At 46.3% G+C, this 23475-nt stretch overlaps 1 protein-coding gene across 1 annotated transcript in view; it reads left to right on the top strand.

Annotated features, from left to right (window-relative positions):
* Positions 1 to 13099, top strand: part of LOC110309748 (guanylate cyclase soluble subunit beta-2) — a 66320-nt gene extending 53221 nt beyond the window's left edge. The window contains exons 16-17 of the mRNA XM_021182478.2: positions 1583 to 1681; positions 12850 to 13099. Of these exons, the coding sequence (XP_021038137.1) occupies positions 1583 to 1681; positions 12850 to 12995 (245 nt within the window). The 3' untranslated portion in view covers positions 12996 to 13099. The remainder of the gene's footprint in view (positions 1 to 1582; positions 1682 to 12849) is intronic.
* The last annotated feature ends 10376 nt before the right edge of the window (positions 13100 to 23475 follow it).

Genomic DNA, 23475 nt, shown 5'->3' with positions numbered 1-23475 from the left:
CGGCCCCATTTCTACGCTCTGGTTGCCTTACCCACCAGCATCACTCGTCTCCTCCAGCTGCATGCCATTCTCATGATGCAGGGAATATTTTTGCCCTTCCTCTTCTTGATTGTTGTGCTTGAAGTGGGTGGAAGAATCTGGGCTATGCTGTGTGATGGTGGGAGCGGTGAGGGCAGGGCAGAAGCCTCCAGGAGGTTTGCCTGGCTTAAACGTCCCTGCACAGGTCTATGCCACTTGCTTGCAGGGGATCCAGTGCTTTCCAGGCTGAGACTGGTTGCTAGAGGCTGGCCCTGGCTTACAGAGCCAAACCCAACCCAGTTGTGAGTTGGGAAAAGGGCAGCCTGGAGTGACAGATAAGCAAGAATGTCCTGTCTAGAAGACCTTACGGAGCCCAAGAAACAGGCTGGTGGGGGGTTATGGAAAGAGAGGCAAGTGCTGGCTCAGTCTCAGGCCCGAAATAGGACTCTATACAGATTAGAAAAAGGCACTCCTTTGGAGGGTGTGGTGGTACCAGATAGTCACCAGGGATAGCTTTTAACAGAGGGAAAAGGCACCCTATCCTCTAGAGAAAGACCAGACCTCCCTCTTCCCATTAGTTAGGTAGCACCTTGCAGATAAAGCACCATGCACATCCTGTACAGCGTCCTCCAATGGGAGATAAAGACCAGCCTCCTCTCTGTCCCCATTGGCTAGGTAGTGCCATTCAGTTAACGTATCATGCACACCCCTGTACAACGTCCTCCAATGGGACCAATCACTTGCTTTTCACACACTGCCCCCACCATAGCCCTTTCCCTCCTAGCAGTCTTGGATTTCCTGTCATAAACCTTCTCTAGCTTCCAGGCCACGGCATGTCTGTCTCTTGGGCTGTTCTGTAATTCATGAATTACAAAGCCTCCAACAGCAATGGAAAAACATGGGGCTCTCAGGAGACATGTAGGAAGATTCTGTTTTCTAAAGGACATGGTAGCCTAAGGGGTCCTGGGCATGTTCCCCTAGTGACCATTACGTATCCATAGAAACATGATGGAGTTTCTCAAAGCCAGTGATGGAGGAAGAAGGGACAGAGGAACACTGCTGTGCAACTCCTACTTTTCCAGAACCCACGTCTTTCCTCACGTGTCCCCAGGTGATACACATGCTGGCGATTCACAAGATGTGAGGAGGGTGAACTTCAGGTGGCTCCAAGATGCATGGGGTCTAAACTCTTGAGGTTCAGAGCTAGGGAAGGGCAGTCTAGAGAGGAAAATGAGACGGTAAAAGAGACAGGCTTGGCAGTGTCTTCTTCTGTACCCTCTGCGAAGGTGACAGCCTCACCAGACAATAGAGACCAAAAGAAAGCAAGAGCTTTTGGGGGCAGCTGTCTCCTAAACATTGCTCCTTCCCTTGCTCTCAGACGCAGGCTTTTAGGGGTGTGAGGATATTTTCTGAATCTCTCAGCCTTCCTGACTCAGCACTTTACCACCGGACCTGCTGTCCTTCATCGGACAACCCGAGGCCATACTCAGGGGGGCTGCTGTTGATGAGACATCTGAAGAAATCCCCCAAGTCTCATGGTGCCTTCCCTTATGATTTTTTGCAGAAGCAAGCACTCCTAGAAACCAAGTCAAGAAGCCCCATGCTGTCCTGAGGAACACAGACCACCACCAGCAGCAAGTCTACAACAGTGATCCAGTGGATGGTAAGTGTGTGTACTAGATATCCTCACCAGATACCCACACTCAGCTCCGTAACCCCATGTAAGACCACAGGTTAGATAGGATGTGTCTCACTGAAACTAGTGGTAGACAGATCCAGGAAAAGCCAGTCTGGCTAGAACTTAGGGTCCTAGGAGAGGATGCACCCGACTTTCTGCTTACTGTGTTCTCAATGAGCTTTGCTGTTGAGCTACCCCCACCCAGATGCCAAGGACAGCTTTAGCCAATACCTGCAAAGAAACAAATGCTCAAGATATGTTAATATCTACCTATCTACCAAGTGACACCAGAACCCTCAGTGGCATGCCTTCCCATGGTGGGGACGGAAGAGCAAAGTGGAGCATAAGGTTCCCAGGGCTATGCTTTGAAGTTGTGTCCTGTATGAGTGACCAGCAGGAAGTGGGCATTAAGAGCTCCACACTTAGTAGTAAAAGAAGGCATAGTTGTCTCATCTTGATGAGTCCTTCACTTCTCTTAGAAGCCAATCTCAAGGATAACAAGATGTGGCTTTCAGCGTATAGTTAGAGGAAGGATGGAGACCCAGGAGTGGAGCCAGCACAGAGGCAACCACTGTCACCCTCTTCAAACCAGGCTATTCACATTGTCTTAGCTGCTTTTTGTGTTGCTGTAGTAAAACATCCTGACCGAGGCAACTTACAGAAGGAAGGGTTTCTTTGGGCTTATGATTGCAGAGGGTTAGAGTCCAAAATGACAGAACAGAGGCTGTAGGCTGCAGGCGTGGCACCTGGAGCAGCCCTTGATAGCTCACATATTTTGCAGCAGGAAGCCAAGACAGTGAACTAGAAATGACATGAGGCACTCAGCTGCTGTCATTTTTAGCAGATAAAGTTTCTTGAGTGACACGTGAGCCCTCATTAGTGGGCATTCTCCCAGGACCTAACGGTTCCCCTCTGGTTTGATCCCAGGCATCAAGGCTAAGAGAGGATCATCAGTTCAACTCTGGAGAGAGATCACAGAGGAAAACTTGCGATTCCCTTATTTAGAATCAAGGATGAAGGGAATTTGGGGTCCTGGCTTATGAGAAGCTGAGAAGAGAGGTCACCCATGATTGCCAGGGAGCATTTCTCTCTCTCTCTCTCTTCTGTGCTCCCAGACATCCTAGGCCTGCATGTATTGTCAGTCCTATAAAGGACAAGATGATACAGTCATAGATGCACACAACAAATGTTTCTCTTCACTCCAAAAACAGAGTGACCAGACCAGGTACTGTCCTAGGATTTGCTGGGTTTTGCCAGACTAAGTGCAGGAGATCATTCACTTCACGTGGATTGTGTTTATGTCAAGAGAACCAGATGGAAAACATGGAAAAAAAGGAAGATCGTTTTGGATAGGGTTGGAAGCCAGGGAGAAAGCTGAGTAGTGGAGAAGACCACGGAAGGCTGGAGGTGCGCCCTGAAGCTGAAGCTGGGATGCAGGTTGCTGCATGGCTCTCTGGACTGGAGCTTCCTGGCAGTACCATGCACTAAGATGTCACAGGGTTAGTGAGTTCAAGGGAGACCAGAAGTTGGTTTTTGTTGTTGTTGTTTTTGTTTGTTTTGTTTTCCTGGAAAGCATTGGAAGAGGATGGGAGTGGTAAGGGATACGGGGAAAGAAATAGTTCAGGAGTTCTAGAGGCTTTGGCCTTGGGCCTCCTCATCCACATGCAGGATGGATGAGCAGGAAGTGTGAGGCAGTTCAAGGGTTTGTGAGCCTTTCAAAGGGAAGAGACTTCCAGTATTGGAATTCCTTTGTTTGTTTGTTTGTTTGTATTTGTTTTTGTTTTTCAAGACAGGGTTTCTCTGTGTGGCCCTGGCTGTCCTGGAACTCACTTTGTAGACTAGGCTGGCCTTGAACTCAGAAATCTGCCTGCCTCTGCCTCCCGAGTGCTGGGATTAAAGGCGTGCGCCACCACGCCTGGCAGTATTGCTCAGGAGAGTAGGTCTATAAGCTTTTCAGGCCCCAGGAAGGTCAACAGTTGGATTTTGAAGACTTTTGTTGCACAGAGCTCTTCCATGGCAGATCACCAGTGGGACCGGGTAGGGCTGGGCATCTTGTTTAGAGGCAGGAGTCAAAGTAACTCACTGCTGCCCAGATTCTGTGTTTCATCCAGTTGCTGCTTTTCTGCACACAGGCTGATGAGAGGAGAAAGAGAAACCACCTCTATTTGGGGAAAATTGGAAGGGAGAGAGCTAGCATTTGCTTGATGACTCTGCGGGAGGGATTTTGCCCACTTGTCTGATTTGACACTTCAGTCATAGGACAGAGCAATGGCTTACCCACTCCAGCAACAAAGGCAGGAAACTGAGAATTTGGAAAGGCTCTGTGATTTATATAAGGCTAACAACTAGTGTGTGAGAGGAGCCCACCTTGATCTCTAGGATTGGCTGCCGTGAGCAGACCACATGCATGTGAGTCTACTTGGGGTTACAAGTCAAGACAATGGTTTTTACTTTCCTGTGCTTAGTCATGTTTCATCAAATTGCTCTGAGCACTGCCTGACATGATTTCGCTTAACTAAGTGAAATTAGTGTGGATGCTAATGACAGATCACATGGGAATGTAGCTCCACATGAGTAGCAAGTAGTATATGTATGGTGGGTGAGTGATAAACCATCAGGTGTGTACTAGAGAACCCATGAAGTGAACAGACAGCTGCCATGGACCGGGTCTAATTGGCCCCCGTCAATCCATGGGAATCAGGGGTTCCTGCAGATGGGCATAGAGTCGGCAGGAATTGGGGTGACAAACAGACTCGACACAAGGGAATGTGGATCTGAATGTAATTTGTCAAATCGAGCATCAAACTTTTTATACAGAAGAAAATAGGGAAGTTGGGTGACACCCCGGCAAGGTACAATGAAGTTACTGGATTCTTACACAAAACAGAGGAATGCAAACACAGAAGGACTGGCAGGAACCAACTGGGATAAAATTCAATGTTAACAACTGGGATCAAAAACAGCTCCACCTAAGGTCCACTTAATCTTAGAAGCCAGGGGTAAGGGTTTCGTGCCCTTGTCATAGTTCCTATTCTAGTCTATTGTATAGACCACCTTCCCCCTAGGTCATTGTAAATACTTGTATATGGGTGTAACTCTATTATTTCTAAGTATCTACTCTGGTTCCTCCTTAGAACACAAACTTCCTTCTTCCTAGATAATGGTAAATTTCTGTGTAGGGCAGTGACTTAGCTATCCATGCCCAGGGATGGATCAAGGACTGCCTAGAATCTAAGTTAGCTATATGTCAAAAAATCAATCCTTAGGAGCACTTGTAATAAAGCAATATTAAGGGAAAGCACACAGATCCGTTTACCAACTAAAGCAAGGACATTGGAGCATTCGTAATACAGGGTGCCACGGTTCCAGGAGACTAAATTTCTGTGAACTTTTCGCCTCGGGACAGTGCCCAGGTTTTTGGGGCCTGTCACGCTTGTCACTGCTGGAGTGGATATAGCAGACAGCCATATGGATCATGGTTCCACAGCCACCCAAACCCTTTCACAACTTTCCCTGTGTCTTATTTAGAGTTTCCATTGTTGTGAGACTGCAGCAACTCTTATAAAGAGAACATTTCATTGGGGCTAGCTCACAGCTCAGAGGTTCACTCCATTATTGTCATAGTGGGAAGCACGGCAGTATGCAGGCAGACATGCTGCTGGAGAGGTAGCTGAGAGGTCTGTATCTGGATTGGCAGGCAGCGGGAAGAGACAGTTAGCCAGTAGGCCTGGCTTGAACTTCTAAAACCTCAAAGCCTGCTCTCACCCTTCCCCCAACATTGACACACTTCCCCCAACATTGACACACTTCCTCCAACAAAGCTACACCTCCAATGATGCCCCTCAGTCCCTATGTATCTATGGGGGCCATTTTCATTCAGACCAGCACACCCTTGTAGTGTGACTTGAATGTCCCATGGTGTAGGCAATCTCCTTCTCTCTAGGGTTGGCAGCAGATGCAGCTCTTTACTCCATACCATTTCTACTGCGCATAAGGTGTGATTTCAGCCTGGTTCTACTGCTAGTCTCAAAGGTCTGCAGGCCTGCCTAGCTCTTAGGCAGCTGTGTAATATTCCCTGAGGAGACATAACCCCAGGTAAGGCATCGATGATAAACTAAAAGGCATGATTTCATCCAATCACAGAAGACTTGGTGAATCGTAAGTTGCTACATCATTAAAAGGCCCACCCAGCATGAGTGATGATCCCTAAAACTTCTTACCCAACTTGCAGGAGGCTCCACTCAAGAGTCTTCTCTCACTATAGCCTTGGAAAGGCTGTGTGAATCATAGATTTCAGAGCTTCCTCAGCCTTATAAGCTTTATTGTTTTCCTGAATTGTGTCACCCTTCTTCTTTCCTCCAGGAAAAAATATTTCAGTTCTGAGGATATAGCTCCACCAAAGTAGTGACCCCTCCTCCCAACACCTCCTTACTTGGGTAACATCGTGAGTGAAAGTGTTCCCATGGGCAGCCAGAGCCCACTAAGACGCAGAACGTAGGTCAGAAGGCCTCGCCACTTCAGGAGCTACTTGTTTCACATGCATCAGGGGACTGGGTGAACACCCAGGACTCCCCTCATTGGTCACATCTGTGCCCACCTCACCATCTGGCTACCTGTCACACGCAGTGGCTCTCTTGGGCATGCTTTTCTAGCTGACTTGGCTCATGGGTGTCAGATGCAGACAAAGCTTTGAAATCTTCTTGCCCTGGTAGGTGCCATTTCTCCTGAAAAAAAAAATCTCAGAGCCCTGGCAGCACCCAGGAGCCTTATGCATATGCCTCCTTGAGTCCTAGCAGCACCCAGGAGCCCTATGCATATGCCTCCTTGAGTCCTGGCAGCACCCAGGAGCCCTATGCATATGCCTCCTTGAGTCCTGGCAGCACCCAGGAGCCCTATGCATATGCCTCCTTGAGGGCCAGCCTAATTTCTCCTTCAACCCATATTAAGCAACCTTCTGCTGTGACGATTAGAAGCTCTGGGTAGAAGCCAGACTTATAGAACCCCGGGAACACTTCAACAACAGGCTTCTCTTTCCCTAGACAGCGAATTTGGGTGTTAGTCTGTGAGAAAACCTCTCCAGTATGATTAAAAAGGGAATATTGAGCCAGAGAGGAACTGGGCTATGTTTGCTTAGATATTTAAGCAACTGCCTTTCAGTATTGACTAGAAAGTTGCCTTTCCAACTGCCTCTGCTGGCAGGCTCTTCTGGCATGCAGTCAGGCCCCCTATGAATGCTTTTTTGCAAATTTCAGCTTGCCTTAACTTGTCTCCTAACTGAATCTCCCTACTCTAGAGTAATGCTTTTCAGGCTGACCTGCATGCATACAATGCTTAGGCAAGTGGCCTGGGTCCCTCTCTGGAGGTGACTCCTCCTTAGAAACCACAGTCAGAGGTATCTTCTTGCTAGGTTCCCTGCAGAGAAAGTTAGTTTGAAGGACTTCTTCAAACCAGCTCTTAATTGTTCCTCCAGAGAGTGTTAAAGGTTATAGTCTAAGTTTAGGGTTTGTGGAGTACTTGCTATGGCCCTGCTAAGTCACTTCTCACTTGTCTCTTCCAAAGCAGGACAGCTTTCCCACCATTTACAATCCCCCTGTTAGAGTGCTTCTTGGATGGGGTTGTGGTCACTTAACTGCCAGGATCCTGACCCCTTACTTTACAGAGTCCAGGCAACACAGAGTCTTTCCAGACATCCAATTAACTGGGGCTCAGCTGTTTGTGGCCAGCTATTCAGGAAGGCCGGGTGCCATACTCAGCTCCCAGGCCTTCCTGAGTCTTTCCAAAGTGTGACCGTCAAACTTTCCATACATCTCTTACCCAGGACTCAGGAGTGCCACAGCTGTTCTTAACCTCGGGCTTTTTGGAAGTTTGGCTGTGAACCCAGCCAGGCTCTATACAAACAGGACCTGGAAGTGTAAATGGACTCTGCACAAGCTCGAGGGTTACGAAAAGATGAGTGTGGATTGTCAGTGCTAGGGTCAGCCTCTAATGTCACTGTTGTCACACTGGAGGCCATGGCAGGGATGCCACACCAGAGGTGGATCCCATGGGAGCAGTGGGTATGAGGGTGACAGAAGCTCCTGTGAGATAGCTTGTGGGCAGACAGATAGCTGGGCATCACCCTGAAGACAGTTCAGGAGGTCCAGCATGGGGTCTGTGACTCTGAATTGATGGTTAGCTTTACCACCATTCTAATAAGCTGCTGGGTTCAGGAGCCATCATAAAGACAGAGAGCAGTGGAATCCAGAATTACTAGGGGTGTGTTAGTCTGCCACAAGCATTTGTTTTTGTTAGCCTGCAGAACCTACTTCACATAGTTGTTCTTAGGAATGCATTGAACAGGAGTCAGTCCCGTGACTCCAGATGTTTATATGACAGCCACTATTTGCCCAGGGCTCATTTGGAAATAAATGTGTAGTTATGCACAAAACTGTAATAGTGCCTACAGTTCTACTTATGTTTAGTAGCTTACAAAAGAAGACCTTCTGTATGTAGTGTGTGTCTTAGTTACTTTGCTGTGGTTGTGATTAAACACCAGGACTTACAAAAGAAGAGTTTCTTTTGGCTAATGGCTCCATAGTGATGAGCATCTGGAATGGCAGAGGAGAGGCGGGTGGCACTCAGAATGCATGCATGCCAGCTGGAGTAGGAAGCTGAAGGCTTAATTGTAATCCTCAAACACAAAGCAGAGGACCTGAACTAAAAATGGTGTGAGTCTCTAAACTCTCAAAGAGCACATACCGGTCACACACTTTCTCCAGCAAACAAGCCCTTGCCTCTCCAAACAGCACCAGCAACTGGAGGCCATGTATCCGAATACATGAGCTGACAGGAGACATGCTCAGTCAAACCACCACAGAGAGCATGAGATGAGCAGGACAAGAAAGGATCTATGTAGGCGTCCTCTCATGGTGATGCTGATCAGGCACTGGTGGTAGGCATGGGTGATGCTCATCAGGCACTGGTGGTAGGCATGGGTGATGCCGCTACACACATAGCACCCGGGAAGCCTTGTAGCTGAGGAGACCATGCTGTCACTGGACAGCAGAACTGGGCAGAGAATCTGCTCCGATCACTCAAGGACATATAGGTTCTGGAAGTTGGAGCTGTGTTTCCTCCACTGCACGGGCTCCCTTGCCCATGGAGAAGAAACAGGAGGCAGACCTCAAGTGACACTCTCTCTCCATATTCTGGAGATGCCATTGTGCCCTTTGTACCCTCACTTAGATTTCTCTTTTCTTTGATGGAATTGAACCCTTACCTCTCTTCCACGATTAATCTTCATTTCTGAGACCCATGACCCCTTTTTTTCTAGCCACCCTTGGATTTGGCTAACCTATTGCCTATCCTTCTTCCAGAGCCAGGTAATGTCACCAGGAAAATTAGATAAAGGTCCAGGGATTGAGCCAACAATATGCCTCTTGGCTGCCAAATATTCGAATATGCAAAGCTTCTGATAGGGTCAGACTGGAGTGCGGCAAAGTCTTGCAGATGAAGAAGACTGAAGAGTTTGTCTGTGTCCATGTTTTGTCCAAACCTTCTGGCCCATTCACAGTGTGGCAGTGATGAAGCCAGATTTGATCTTCCCTATTTTATTATCTAGGGAGTAGGACAGATGTAGCAATGCATGAGGGGAAAAAGGATGATTTTATTCACAAGTGTTAGAATATCTGCTTGTAAACTCTTATCACACCTGGTAGACTCCCAGAGCCCTGCCCTGACTAGCCAGGAATGGTTGAGATCCAACCTCTATTCCCCAAGACAGTAACATTTCTCCAGACTCTGACCTACTTTCCTGGCAAAGGCCACAGTACCATCCCCCATGCCGTCTTAACTGGCAGTCTAGTGCACACAGTGATGTCTGCCTAGTGGTCTATTGTCTACAGACACTGTTTTCATTTATGTGTGTCCAGGCTGTTTCCAAATGTGCTGCTTTTAGTACTGGACTGTGTGGTTTGTCTAACCAAAGAGTATTTCTTTATTAACTTATATTTCTTACTTATTTTTTATAACAGAAAGTACAGATAAACCAAAGGAAGAAAATGAACTCCCCTGTGGTTTATCACCCAGAGAGACTCATGTTTTAAAAACTGAGGTGCACAGCTTTGTGTGCACAAAGGNACACATGACTTCTCTTACACAAATGGGAGTATCCCACATACACATGTATGTGTGTTTGTGTGCATGCATTATATACTGTTTTTTACTTTCCATTAGTCTTTGACATACATTTTATTTTTATTTTGTTTTCACTTGTATTTTTATTTGTTTTTGTATCCATATACATATCTCATATGTATATGTGCATAGGTAGTTTGCCTGCATATCTGCCCATGCAGCACATATGTACTGTGCTTGTGGAGGCAATAATGGAATGAAAAATCCCCTGGGACTGGAGTTATAGGCTGCTATGAACTGCCATTTAGGTTCTGGGAATTAAATCGTGCTCCTCTAGAAAAATAGCCAGTGCTCTTAACGGCTGAGCCACCTCTCCAGCCCTTGAAATATATTCTAAAAGAGTAAGGAAATTAAACAAACAAACAAAAAAACAGTGTCCTTCACATGGTAGCTTAGTTCCCTATCACTTGTACTGTTACATACCCAAGCTCACATTTATATAGTATCATTATATAGCACATTAAATGGTATCAAATTACAGTTATCTTTTTGCATATATACAGAATAACTTCAGGGACCTTGATGTTCTGAAAGTCCCGAGGTTTCCTCTAAATTCTTTAAGAACAGTGAAGTTCATTGAATTTAGGTTTCATGTTTAGATTATCCCAGCTGTGTGGGGTTAGTAATCCATAGAGGATAAACCTGATAACGAATCAGGAGATGTAATTAGTCAGAATGTTACACTGTTTGTGCACACACATATTTACATGTATTTGTGTACATATATATGTGCCTGTGTATATGCAGGTGCTGTGTGTTTCTTATGGGAGTCGAAGGTTGAAGTCTTCCCTGCTTTTTGAAACAGAGTCTCTCACTGAACCTGGAGTTCACTGGGTGGCTAGGCTGGCCAGTGAGCTCTGGGGATCTGTCCAAAGGGCTGGGGTTACAGGTGTGTGCCACTTTGGCAGTATTTTGTATGGATGCTGAGGCCTTGTGGCTTGAGCCATTTTCCTACACTCTCTCGAGGCTTTACATAAGAGGAAAGCAGAATGAAGAAAGCTTTTTGCATCTGGAGAAACTGAGGCAGAAAGGGTTGTTGGGTAGGCAGAATTCAGTTGTTCTTTAATGTTGATGGAGACAGATGGCCAGGGAGGTTTTTACTTTAAATGTATGTGTGTGGTATGTTTGTGTGTGTGTGTTTGGTGGTGGGGTTCACAGGTTTGTGTATGTGTGTGCATGTTTATGGAAGCCTCAGTCTGGTAGTAGGTGTCTTTGCCGTTAAATACTGAGGCAGGATCTCTTAGCAAATGTGAGGCTAACTGTTTCAGAGTCTAGATAGCCACATTGCTAAGAGATTTTCCTGTTTCCACCTCCCCTGCTAGTGCGCTGGGTTTACCAGTAAACTACCCAACCCCAAGGACCTTTACAAATTCAATGTATGTAGCTTCTGGAGACTTGAACTATAATCTTCACACTTGAGCCGCTTTCCCCAATGAGCCATCTTCTAAACCCCAAGTGTTTTCAGTAGAAAACAAACAAATAAAAACCCCACACTGCGTTCTGCAATTCTGCACTGTGATGCTGGCATAAAAGGGAACCAGAGCTCTTCTGACACACTCTCCCAGCATTCAGTGTGCACGGCCCATTTCTGAGAAGTTTGATCACTTTTGAAATTATAGCAAGTATCAGGCTTCCAAGAAACCTAGTAGCGCAATAAACTCCATAGTTAAAAATGAAAGAAATAGTGGTTATTAAGAATAATAAAATCAGCACAAAAACAAAGAGAAAAAAAATGCACCAACCCTATTACTTAGGTAACAGTTGCTGGCTGAACATGATTCAGTATTTGCGTTCATGTGTCCTAAGTGGTGGCAGAGCGGGGAGAGGCCGTGGATATCAGGTGAACCTTTAGTGGCACCTGTACTTAGCCACTCCATTTGGACCACATTCTGTAAGAATGCCGTATTTGAAAACAAAAATGTACATGTGAGAGTTCTAGGGACCTCGATTCCATGTCACTTTAGACCCTCCCTAAACCCTGCACATAACTGGTCCTCTGTCGCTGCCCTGAGGCAGGTTCTGCCACCCAGGAGATCACCGGCTTTGCTCCATCTTCACCTCTTCTGTGTCTGAGGACACAAGACTGGAGACTGGCCCAGAAGCCCCGGGTTTCTGAGTCACCTCCCATATTCATGAAGTATTTTATCAAATAGGGTCTTTCACAGTCTGAAGCTGCCTAATGCTCTTCAGCTCTTAAAAGGAAACTGATTCTGATGCGGATGTGTGGAGCAGCCTGAGGTGTGAACAGCCCCCATCCCACGCCATCGAAACCTACTGATGTGGGGAGAGCAGATTTGATTGATTGCTTTCTGGGATGCTGGATGCACTCAAGCCTCAGTCCAACACATATGGGACCAAAATCTAAGATGCTGCAGGGTGGGCAGGCAGCAGGGCTGGGTTCAGCCTCTGTCATCCGGCCTCCTGTAGCCACAGCTCTCTAATCCCACTCTCTCCTCTCCCAACCCACATCCCAGAGGCATCCCAGTCCCAGACTGCTCTCTGGCCTTCTGCAGGTAGACACATTGGCTGTTGGAGTTTTTTTCTCCTCATGGGACCCTGTGTTAATAGCTTGATATAAATCATCAATCCAATTACTAGTTTCTCCCATTTTACAGATTAGGAAGCCCAAGACTCAGAGAGTAAGTAACTTAGCAGTCAAGGACAAGCAGTGCCACATACCCAGTACATGGTACCAGATCTGAACCTCATCCCCCATGGCCTTGTTGTTTGGGGCACAGGGACAGTTGTAGACCAGCAAGGTCATGTGAATTGTTCAGCAGTACAGGTGTGTGACATGGTAGCTCAGCCCAGTAGAACAAATGATAGAGAAGGGTGGGGCTTGTGGAGGTACAGTTAATTGTAAAGACTTTATTATACAGAGCGGTCAGATTGTGTTCCGGGGGCCTAGCTCCAGTGGGGTCCCCTTGAAGGGGAGCCAGCTGGAGTCCTTAGTCACTGACACTTCTGTCTTCTTTTAGCTTCTGATGAAGTCACACTTGCAGGGAGTCCAGTGGCAGGGCGAGACGACACAGATGCAGTCAATAGCCAGTCATCACCAGATGAGACCAAGACAAGTGCGTTTGCCAGTGACCCTGTGTTATCTGCCTTCTGTGCTGTGTTGTGATCAAGAGAGAAAATGAAGCCCTGGGGTCCATTTCCTGTATTCCATGGCAGGAAAGAACATTGACTTGTAAAAAAATGCAGAAGTTCAAAATGTGGCCGTTTCCATATCTTCCTCAGGACCCCTTTGAGAATAAATAATTAGGAATGAAACACAAGCCTGGAGGTTTGGAAAATGCTTTGCAGTGATGGTTCATGGCCAATCTTTAGCTGACTTGGGCTGTGTTTGTTCTAGATGTCGACTTTGCTGGTGGGTCTGTTTCTGTTTGCTTGCTCTCAGCTCTACCACTTCCCAACCTTTGCCTCTGGACAGGTGCCCTGGGTCCACTTTCACAGGACACCCTGACCTTGGGCTCCAGGGTGCCATTTAACTGGTAGTGGGAGGAGAGAGAAGGAGGGGTTAGAGACCCAGACCCTGCAGTTTATGTTACCCCTAAGACAGCTGTGCTGTGGAAGGCACTGGGCCAGCAGCGTGAAATGTAGCCATTTTCCCTTCCCAGTCCTGGGAATTCTGGGAAGCAACAGAACGAAAACCACATTTCCCAGATCTTTTTCTTAAAAGTAAAATGAAAAGAAAAACAAACAAACAAAACAAACTGAAAACAGCCAAAGGGCAGATTTGGGAAAGAATAGAACCAAGGCCAAGTCCTGCCCAACCCAGGTCCTGGATGTGGCGGGGGAGGGGGGGAAGGGGGGCACCACCACTTCTAATTTTAGGTAGAGAACTGCCTTCTGTAGACAGGGGAGGGTGTACTCAGTCCCTGGCCTGTAGGCCCCGAGACAGGAGGTGAGTGAGGGCAGACAGAAGTTGTCTATGCCCCATACATCTCCATGTGGATGGTGGAGAAGATGCTATTTTTACATCTAGAGAATAAGAACAGTCTTATGGGCACAGAGAACTGTGACCTGTGACTCATCCTGGCTGGTAAGTTCCTGGTCCCAAGAGGCACTGATACATCAGTTACACTTAGTACCTCCCAGGAGTGCATGAATTCTGTCCATAGACAACCCCAGGTGTGGGAAGGGAAGGTCACAGAGCTAAATTCCTTGCTCCTTTCTTGGTAACTGGGTTTTTGTTGAGAAGTGGACAGATGGGTGTCACTTGTAGCCCAGCAAAGCAAGACAGGGTCAGGCTTAAATGCAAAGGGCAGCATCAGTAGCTGTGGACTCTATTTCCTCTTCCTCATGTGTTGTATCCATTTTATCCACTAGGCTGGGATGTGGCTTAATGGTAGAGTACTTGCCTAGCCTATCAGGGTCCTATGTTACATGACAGTACACTCTTCCCCATAAAACGCATCAACAATAAAATGGGGTAGTGGCAGCCATCTTGCTTACCTCACAGGTTTTGTGTGTACAAGTGCAAGTGAGCATGCACACTCATGCACATGTGCACACATGTGCAGTTGTGCTCAGGTCTTGATTTTGTTTGTCTTCCCCTATCATTTCCCACTTCATGTTCTGAGGCAAGATCTCTCACTGAATCTGGAGTTTGCTGGTTTGGCTACACTGGTCAGGTACTCCTTCCAGCATCCACCTGTCTCAGCTCCCAAACTGGAGTTACAGACGTCCTGATTTCACATGGTCCCTATACCCACAACAAGAATTTTACCCACACTAAGTCTCTCCCCCAGTCCCACTTCACAGGCTTTGTGAGAATTCCATGAAGTTAAGATGACAACTGTGCTCATGGTAGCAGTGGTTGGTAACACTTACTATGTACACATCAACTGTGTACCAGGCACTGGCCCTGCATGCAGATGTTGCCTGCATCCTAATTACTAGAGACAACCCTGTTTGACAGCCCATCTAGATTCATCTTGATGGACCAGGAAATGGGAGCACGGCAGACTTAACAGTCTGAGTCCGTACTGCTGGGAAACAGCCTGACTCTTGGTTACACGAGAGAGAGAGAGAGAGAGAGAGAGAGAGAGAGAGAGAGAGAGCAGTTTGAAGGAGTGGACCCAGGAGACATACAGCGTCACGTTGGAATCCCCACTCTATGTTGGAAGTGCCATCGAGTCTACAGTGTTAAGGATAATCAGATAACCTGCCTCATGGGGCATTTAAAAACTGATCCTAAGTGTGGCATCTCCCTGTTTAAGTGAGGGGAAGGAAAGACAGCAGAATTCACGGCTCATTGCTGTCTCCATCTACTTTCCTTTGAAACTCTCTAGCCATGTCTTGAGTGAAAGCCCTAGCTAGAACGACCACTCTGAGGCAGTGGCATTACCTGGAGACCAAGACCAAATCGGTCATTTGGTGGGAAGCCTTTTCAGTTAAATTTGGAAGGAGAAACGCCAGAGCCTGGGATTTTGGATTGTTTTGTTGCAAGCTTGTTTGGCTGGGGTCACAGTACAAAATGCTACTTCACTGAACATTATATTTACAACTGTCAGACTTGTGCGACAGGTGCCATAGTCCAGGCCAAAAACAAGGACAATTTTTGTTCCACATTTATTTTGATTTAAATAATCATTTCCAGCTGTAAAAGAAAGGCAATCCTGTGTTAGGTACCACCCTGCAGCTGACATTTATTCTATTAAACACGGCTACAGACAATCTCCTGGTATTCGGATGTGTCCGTTACTCTTCTATTGCTACGTTAAAACACTACAACCAAGGCAACTCCTAGAAGGAAGGTTTTATTTGTGCTTACAGTTCCAGAGAGCTCAGAGTCCATCACAGTGGGGAAGGTTGACCATTCTCATCCAAACCACCACACTTGGGAAGTTTGGCAAGCTGCTAAAGTGCTCGCTCACAGGGCCTCTGAAACCTCAAAATGCACCTTCACTTGTTCTGGAATCTTCTGTGAATTGAGGCCCTTGAACCCAGCTTAGATGTATTAACTCCTACTGCACCGATTAGCTCATAGAACATCTATGCCCTGGCACACACCATCTGGTGGTCTGTCTCATGGCCAGCAGCAGACCTGGGCTGCCACTCAAATATGAGGCATGCTCATGAGCAGTGAATACTTGGCTTGGTGGGCAGCGTGACTCTCGCTAGAGCCCTTCCCAGAGTAGAACATTCCAGGGAACTGCCCTCTACAACTACAGCTTGGCAGGCTCAGTTTACCCCATAACCCTGCCTTGCTCCAGCCCCATCCCCTCCCTTGCCTCTGCCGCACCTAGCTTCTTCCATTTCAGGGCACCTGGCCCAGGCACGGTCTATCCAGATGGTGGCAGATGGCTGGTCCTCAGACCAATGACTGGCAGACTCATTGGCGTCTAGCCATGGAGGGAGGCGACAGTTTCTAAATAAGTTGAGAACACGCCACTGCTTTACCTTGGGAGCACAGACCTCAAGCTTCTAAAAGCCAGGCTGTTCCTGACCCCACTGTCCTGAATACCGTGGCAATCCTGGATGCTGGAGGCAGTGCTTCTGGGTGCTGAGGAGGAGGGGCGTCTACAGCTTTCTCTTCCAGTGGCTCTCTTCATCCTTAGCTGATGCTTCCCGACACTTCTCTCAGTCTTGGTGTCTTAGCCCTCTCCTAGGCTAAGACGTTTTCATTCTTCACAGATGCCTGGCTTCCCGGCCACCGCCCCCCCACCATCCCTTCTTAGTCTTTCTTTCACTTTCAAGTTTTCATTGGCTCAGAGTTGTGTGAGAAAGAAAGAGAGAGCGAGTGATTCACTGGGTTGCCTGGCTGAGGGGTGAGATCACTGCTGCCCCTGCAGAGAGTGGGTGCTGTGTGCTAGCCTGGAGACTGAAGAAAGCAAGTGGAGGACCGCTCTCCCCAGAAGACCATCTGGCTGAGACAGCCAAATGCTAATCTGTAGCTTTCGTTTCCTTTATTCCTCTTGGTTTGTTCTCTTCATCTGCAGCTGTACATTCAAACCCAGCCCCTGTGAAGGCAAGCGCTCATTTGGGGAGCATGTTTATTCGCAGCCCCCCCCCATGCTTCTTCTAGGTGTCAGGAAGCCATTGTTATCAATGGTGGGTTCTATGTGGCTTTAATGTCAGGACTGCACTTTCAGATGGAAATCAGGCAATTATGTGCCACATAGAGAAGAAACATGACAGATGCAGAGGTTTTACACAGCTGGCCCTGTCTGTGGGACAAAGGCACCTGGTGCTCCCCGAGGGATCATTACATAAATAGAATATGTTTTGAGAGCACAGAAAAACTCAAGAATAATTAACTGTGTGGTGAGCATTCATAGACTCTGGGGCTGTTTAACTTCAAAATGTGATAATGATATGTCAACCAACTGGCTGAATCACTCTTTAAAGGTGGCTTGAGAAACTCTGTCTCCAAAGGAGACACTGCCCTGAGTTTCTCCATGGTGCAGTCCGAAAATTTTCAGAGGATTCTGAATTCTTTCCCCTCAGGGGTTCAACTTGATGTGAGGTGAGGAGGAAATGACAGCAGTTCCATGTCTGCATTCAGTGGGGTCTAATGATGGCACTCTCTTAGATCTTAGTGGCCTATCTAAGCCATCGGCATCTACCCAGGAACTTGGGTTCACGAATATAGCAGGACCATTGTGGTACCCAGCTGAAGTCCTGTGAGCATTACACAGGTATGGTTTTTAGCCACACTGCGCAGACAGGAAACTAAGGTACAGACCGAGGACTTGGCCTTCAGACCCACCCTACCCCAACTCTGATCTTAACTCTCAGCCATTGGCTAGAGCCATCTCTGTGTTGGAAGCAAAGACTGTACCCCTGACACAGCAGCTCCAGTCAGATACGTGCTGTCATGAACCAAACAGGAGAGACCTAAAGAAAAGTTACAGCGTGATTTTTCACTGGAGATGTCCAGCTATTAAAAGAGACTGAAACATGAAGTCCCAGCTTTAAAATGTCCCAGCATACATTTATAGTTTACCACAGACTATGGTGTCCCCAGGTATAGTCAAGGCTCCTGTTGGCTGTGGAGCAAATACTTAGAGGCTTTTGACCTTTTGACTCCAGCAGACCCTGGAGTCTCCTCCAGATCTCTGAGCTGTGGTTTTAGATTATGCACAGCTGTGGCAGTTTAGAACAGAAAAATATAGGGGATGCTGTAACTCTGAGAAAAATGGTTTTAAAAATACAATATTTGTATTTATCCTTTGAGAATTTCATACATGTATAAAATATGTCTTGGTCATATTAAACCCCCACTCTTCCCAAAAGTAATTTTTAAACTCAGCATATGATAAACAAATTAAGCAGGTTCATGCAGGGCTCTTACTCCCTTTGCTAAGCTACAAATGCCATTTTGAAAGACTGTGAAGCCCTGTTTTAGAGACATTGTATGAATCTACCAAAACTGGACACATTAGGAACAAAACAAGTTTGCAAGTGCTAAATAAACAGAATGCAGTCATAATCTTCCCGTCCTCATGTGTTTTCCTCTGTGCTAAGTAGAGAGACAGTGGAGGCCATTCAGAGCCTCACCATTGTCAGTGTCATTAGTGATGGGAAGCTGGACACTGCACAGAGAGAAGCATGTGTACCTTTCCCATCTCAAGGCATTATTGTAAGATGCCAGCACCACCTGTTTTAAAATATTCTTAGTGTCTTATTAGGCTTCAGGGAATGATGCCCCTACATACTATAACTTGTTGGGCTCTCATTTGGGCAGGTATGTTGGTAAGACTTTATGGGTGTGGCTTCTTATGTTACTAGGAAACACAGTCTCACAGAAAACTCCCTGTTCCTCTGGCTTTTACAGTCTTTCTACTCCAGCTTCGGCAGTGTTCCCTGAGCTGTAGGTGGGGAGTGTTTTATAGATGCATCCTTTGAGATTTGGCTCCAGAACTCTGATTTGTGGGGTTCTGTAGTGGGCTCCATCTGTTGCAAAGAGAAATGTCCCTGATAAGGAGTGTAGCAACATTTACTTACCTGTGAGTATAGATATGTCTATAGATTGTTGTTATGAATTATGCTGGTTTAGTAAATTAGTGGTTGTAGAGTTTCCTCCAAGAACCAAGACTTCGCTAGCACTGAGTAGTTAGCTAGGTTTCCACTACCAGGCATGGCTTCCCTCCTGTTGAGTGGGTCTTAAATCCAACTTAGAGAGTTGTTGGTTACAACCACGGTGTGTGTGCCACTATTGTATCCTTAAGACTATTATTGTGGCATGCTGGCTGGGTTATTTTGTGTTCCTCCCACCTTCTTCTGATTTACCTCCCAGCTTAGCTCCAGGTAGAGAATGACTCAGTAGAGCACCCAACACCCTCCTCTGGCCTATGGCCCCACACACATGTGCATAGACCACACATCCACATGTGTAACATCCCCCTCCACACACCCAACACACAAAGTCTGACCATCTAGAAGTACAAGGTCAGAGAAGTCATGGTGAGAGACCCCCAGCCAGTTTCTAGCTACTTCTGTAGTGGGGCCAACATGAAATACCCAGAAACAAAGAGGGAGAGCCTCCAGAGGACTCTAGCCCAGCCAACATGGTTATAACCACACATAAATTCTACCTGGGAACTCCCAGCTAAGCCTAATCAGCCTACAGAGCAAGGAGAGAATTATGCACTGTGGTTCTAGCCACTGAATTTAAGGTAGCATATGATATAATTTAGACAGCTTGAAGACATTGTTCTGACACGTCAGGATTTAGCTCCTCATTAATGTACTCTGTAGACTGCAGTCTTGCATAATAACTTTAAGTAGTTCATATGAATAAACTTTTGCCACTACATACTGTAATGGGTCAATAGATCCCTGGAACTGGGATCACTATGAGAGGAAAAATACATTATGACTTGGAATTATTTTTTTCCTCTGTTCAAGCCATCCACTTCCTTGTCGGTTATGTGTTTATTTTATTAGGGTTATTATGAAGGTTGGTGACTTAGGTCAGCAGGTAAAGGCACTGGCACTGGGTGTCAAGCCTGATAACCTGAGTTTGATTTCCAGGACCAACATAGTAGAAGGGGAGAACCAGTTTCCAAAAGTCCTCTGGTGTTCATACACGAGCGCGCGCACGCAAACACACACTGAAAATCAAACTAAAACATAAAACCAGGAAGAAAATTATCCCAACCCTTCAAAAAAAAAAGCACACAAAAAAACAAAACAAAACCAACAAACAAACTAGACACACAAAAATATGGAGTCCATTTTGTATGGACATGGGACCTTCTCTAGAATGTGGTTGGTATTCAATGAAACTCTGCAGGAGAAAATTGATTTTCTCTTTCAGTGGACGCCAGTGGATATCAACACCACACTCTTAAACTTTGTACCCAAAACAGTGAATTTCACTACCTGGGATTGCAAAGATAATTTTAGTCATTCTTGTTTTAAACTTTTTTCCCGAAGATTCATCCTTATTTTCTCATATGAATTTTTAGTTTTTCACTTCTTGCATTTCAAATATCCTGGCGGCATCTTCTCATTGGTCTTGGGGAAATAGAGCTAAAATTCTCATTCAAAATCCTGGCTCATAAAGGAGATGCCTGATGCTAGGCAGGGTTGTGACTACGAATATTTCATTTAAGATAAACTCAGTCGATCTCGTGATTTTATTTTCCAGACTTGTTGAAAATGAAATTAAAAAAAATTTTGTTTAAAGTCCTATTATATTGAGTCATTTCAAGGAAGAAAAAAGTAAAGACCTTTTTGGAGGCAAGAGAAGCATTTTTCTAACAGTAAGTGAGATGGGCACACTGTCTGCTGGATACTTTCTACCTCTGTGTATACATAAGAGTCATGGACGTAAAGATTTCAGACTTTTCATAGGGGTTTCTAGAGAGCTAAAGGGAGATCATTTTTAAAGTGTGTGGTCACAGTGAGGCATTACAGGATGTTTGAAGTGTCCAAGGTATTGTCTCATTTGTCATTGGTGCAAGTCTTAAAGTTTGTTTTTTGTGGGATCACCGCCCCCCCCCCCCACACACACCATGCAGGAGTTTGCCCACAGGATCCTTAACAAAGAATTTGCACAAGACAACTCAGGACTGAGCTCATAGAAATGAATCAGGGATGGTGGGATTTTGGCTTGTAGTACTTGGCTTTGGGAAAAGCTGGGGTCCTTGAGATAGACAGAGGAGAATGAATAGCCATGGAAAATGATAGCATGCTTGGCTGTGTGTTAAGAGTGAACTTTATATGTCCCAGTATCCCTGGAAGATGAATATACTATCAGTTCCTCACAGAAAACAAAAAGAAAAACAAAAAACCTATTCAAGATGGCAGAGCAAGAATGAAAACCCTGGCCTCTCTCATGTAGACTCATTCATTGGTCAGCATACATAAATGTGCAGGTTCATCCCAGCTGAAATCCATGGCAGCCTCTCAAGTGCTCCTGGCCTCTGTGCCCTCGACCGCTATACCATCCTCACGGTAATTATTTTAAGCCAAGCCTTTTTAATACTCATAGTTCTGACTCAGTCTCCAATCATGACTTCACTCATTAAATGGATCCACGCCACACTCACACATGGTGACTGAATCCAGGCTGTAAGACCAGCACTCAGGCAGCTCAGAACGGTGAAAAAAAAGGAATCGAACTTTAAGTGGGAGGGTATTCATTTCCTGAAATGTGAAAGCAATAGTTCCAGGCAAATTACTAATTTAAAAACTAGAGCAGTCTTTGAGGGCCCAGAGAATCTTTATGCAGATGCTCTCCTCAAAATAAAGTTGCACACCAGGCATGGTGGCGGGAACCTGCGATCTCGGCTCTGTGAAGGCTGAGGTAAGGCCCGCCACAAGCATAGGGCTAGCTTGGGCTACTTGGCTATTTGGGAAGACTTTGCAAAACAAAACAAAACAAAACAAAACAAAACAAACCAACCCCAAACCAAACCAAATCAAACCAACTAACCAAACAACCAAACGACTCCCTCCTCCTCCCCCAAAAAGCAAAGCAAGGAACCAGAAGGCTCATTGGTTTCCAGTTTGAAGAGATGCTGGCTTGTGGCCATTTGTTGATGGCTCAATGGTGCAGAAACCTTTTGTTTAGAAATAGTAAGACACTCTTCTGAAGAATCTTTGCTGGGAAGCACTTTTGTCTTCAGACTTTCTTGGTCTTGCAACTGTTAGTGGAGGGAGGAAGGTACCAGAGACGCTCTCCTGAGTCTTTGCAACAGCGCCTGTGTGGAGAGCACTAACTAGGAGATGGGTGGCAAAGGGACCAGGTTCCAGTCAGCCATTAGTCCTATGTCCCCTGCTAACAGTAGAAAGCAACGTGTGGCTTTAATGATGATACACCTTTCTTTGCACTTGGGTGAAAGAAACCTCCCGACTTCCAAGGGCCTTGCCTAGACCTGTCCAACCTCAAGGCCTCTAGAGAACTGCCAGCCTACTGGGCTGTGTCCCTGTTGGCAAGTTAGCCAACTATTGTTCTGATCTAACCACAAGTTCAAGTGGAATTGAATGGTGTGTTCAGGATATACACCAGGCAGAGGAAAGAAAAGAGTACCCAGAGAGAGAGGGGTAGGGGGTGGGGGGCAAGGCTCAGGCCATTTGCCTCCTGATTTTCTGCTGCTTCCTGTGCTGAGGGAACAGTAAGTAGACTGAAGCATAGATTAATGTGGCCCTGACTTAGGTGTCACCCAGTGAGTCCCATTTGTTCCAGCTAGGCCCACCTTCTCCACAGAGAATCTGACCTCCAACTGACAACTTTGTGTTACCCTGCCTTTATTTTTTTCTCTTGTGTTTGGAAGGCTACATTTCCATCCACGTTGCCTGGCTCAAAGAAGGCATGGAGAGCCTAATTTACCTCAGCTGTCGATGGATGACTGCTGCCAAACACACACACACACACACACACACACACACACACGGCCAATCCCCTGAGTCCCCATGCTGGGTGCTACATAGCAGAAAGATCACAGCTCTGCCAATTAGTCCTTGACCATCTATCTCACACTCAGAGAAACCTGGGGAGATGGCGAACAGATGGAAGGGCCGGCTCCCCTGTTGAATAAATTAACTCCACACCCCATGAAAGCCAAGTGGGTATTGCCAAGGGAGCATGGATGTAACAACATGGGATGTAAACCATTGCTAAGATGATTCTCCCTGAAGAGGTGTGCACTCACACCCAGTGGGGATGGCCTTGAGGTCATCTGCTTGTGCTAGTTACCCTCGTCTTCTTGAGCTGCTGAGACAGTGTGCCTGATTGTCCTAGTGGCTATGAGCTCTGAAACCAGAAAATAGAAACCTTTAAGAAGTGAAAAGAAGAGGCCGGGGTCTGGCTTAGTAAGAAAGGGCTTCGTGTGTAAGCATCAGGACCTGAGTTCAGAATCCCAACAGGCATAGAAGAGCCAGGTGTGGTAGTGTGCAGTGTAGTTTGGGGCAAGGCACCTACAGGTTTCCTTGGTGTCTTAGTCAGTGTTTGATTGTTGTAAAGAGACACCATGACCACAGTGACTCTTATAAAAGAAAGCATTTAATTGGGGTCTACTTAGTTTCAGAGATTCAGTCCATTATCATCATGCTGAGAAGCATGGCAGCATGCGGGCAGGCATGGTGCTGGAGAAGGAGCTGAGAGTTCTACATCCAGATCAGCAGGCAGGAGAGAGGGACGAAGA

Source organism: Mus caroli, chromosome 14, assembly GCF_900094665.2.
Source record: "Mus caroli chromosome 14, CAROLI_EIJ_v1.1, whole genome shotgun sequence".
Classification (NCBI taxonomy): Eukaryota; Metazoa; Chordata; class Mammalia; order Rodentia; family Muridae; genus Mus; species Mus caroli.
Note: the sequence above shows the minus strand (reverse complement) of the source record. Positions and strands in the feature narration are given on the sequence as shown.